Source organism: Monoraphidium neglectum (genome assembly GCF_000611645.1).
Source record: "Monoraphidium neglectum strain SAG 48.87 unplaced genomic scaffold scaffold04819, whole genome shotgun sequence".
In the NCBI taxonomy this organism is placed as follows: domain Eukaryota; kingdom Viridiplantae; phylum Chlorophyta; class Chlorophyceae; order Sphaeropleales; family Selenastraceae; genus Monoraphidium; species Monoraphidium neglectum.
In genome coordinates, this window is record NW_014008811.1 from 1 (window position 1) to 825 (window position 825).

General features: G+C 81.1%; 1 protein-coding gene across 1 annotated transcript in view; it reads left to right on the forward strand.

Moving 5' to 3' along the window:
* Positions 1–10: 10 nt before the first annotated feature.
* Positions 11–825, forward strand: part of MNEG_14852 (hypothetical protein) — a gene marked incomplete at both ends in the record, with an annotated part of 3,957 nt that continues 3,142 nt past the window's right edge. Inside the window, one exon of the mRNA XM_014036677.1 lies at positions 11–817. Within this exon, the coding sequence (XP_013892131.1) occupies positions 11–817 (807 nt within the window). The remainder of the gene's footprint in view (positions 818–825) is intronic.

Below are 825 nucleotides of genomic sequence, written 5' to 3' on the forward strand. Positions count from 1 at the left end.
CAGCGGGGATATGGGGCGGCGGTCGCTGTCGTTCCGTCACCTGGCTGGCTCTGAGGAGCAGCTGCAGCAGCAGCAGCAGTTGCAGCAGCAGCATGCCGCGAGCTCGCTTGCCCGCCCGCCCGCTCCGGCCGCCTCCCCGCCCGCCGCCCACGCGCCGCTGCCGGCCGCGCCCGCGGCGCGCTCCCCCGCGGGCCCGCTGCCGCTGCTGCTGCCATCGCCGGCGGGCGGGCCGCCGCTGTCGCCCATCGGGACCGGCCTGCTGGGCGCCACTCCAACAGGCAGCCCCTCCCCGGCCGCCCTCGCGGCCTCCCCGCCGGTCCCCGTAGCTTCCAGGAAGTTTCCCGCCCGCCCCAGCCTGTCAGACGCAAGCAGCGGGAGCGGCAGCCTCGGCGGCGGCGGCGGCACGTGGGGCGCGGCGCCGCTCGCGGCGTGGGTTGCGGGGCCCGGGCAGCAGCAGCAGCAGCAGCAGCAGCAGCAGCAGCAAGGGCCGGCGCTGAGCCCCCTTGAGCTGGCAGAGAGGGCCATCCGAGAGGTCCAAGCGGCGGCCGCTGGCGGGGGCGCCTGGGCAGCCGCCGCGCCGCCCGCGCCGCCAGCGCCGCGCCCGCGGCCGGTCAGCCCGTTTGCGGCGGCCGCGCGGCCACAGGCGCAGCCGCAGCCGCAGCCGCGCAAGGCGCTTGACCTGCCGCCGCCGGGCCCCCCCGGCCCCGCGCCCGGCCCGTCGGCCTTCAACGGCGCCGCCGGGCCGCCCTTCGCCCCTTCCTCGCCCGGCGCCACGCAGCCCGCGGCGGCGCAGGCGCAGCCCCGGCTGCCCGGCGGCGTGGCGGG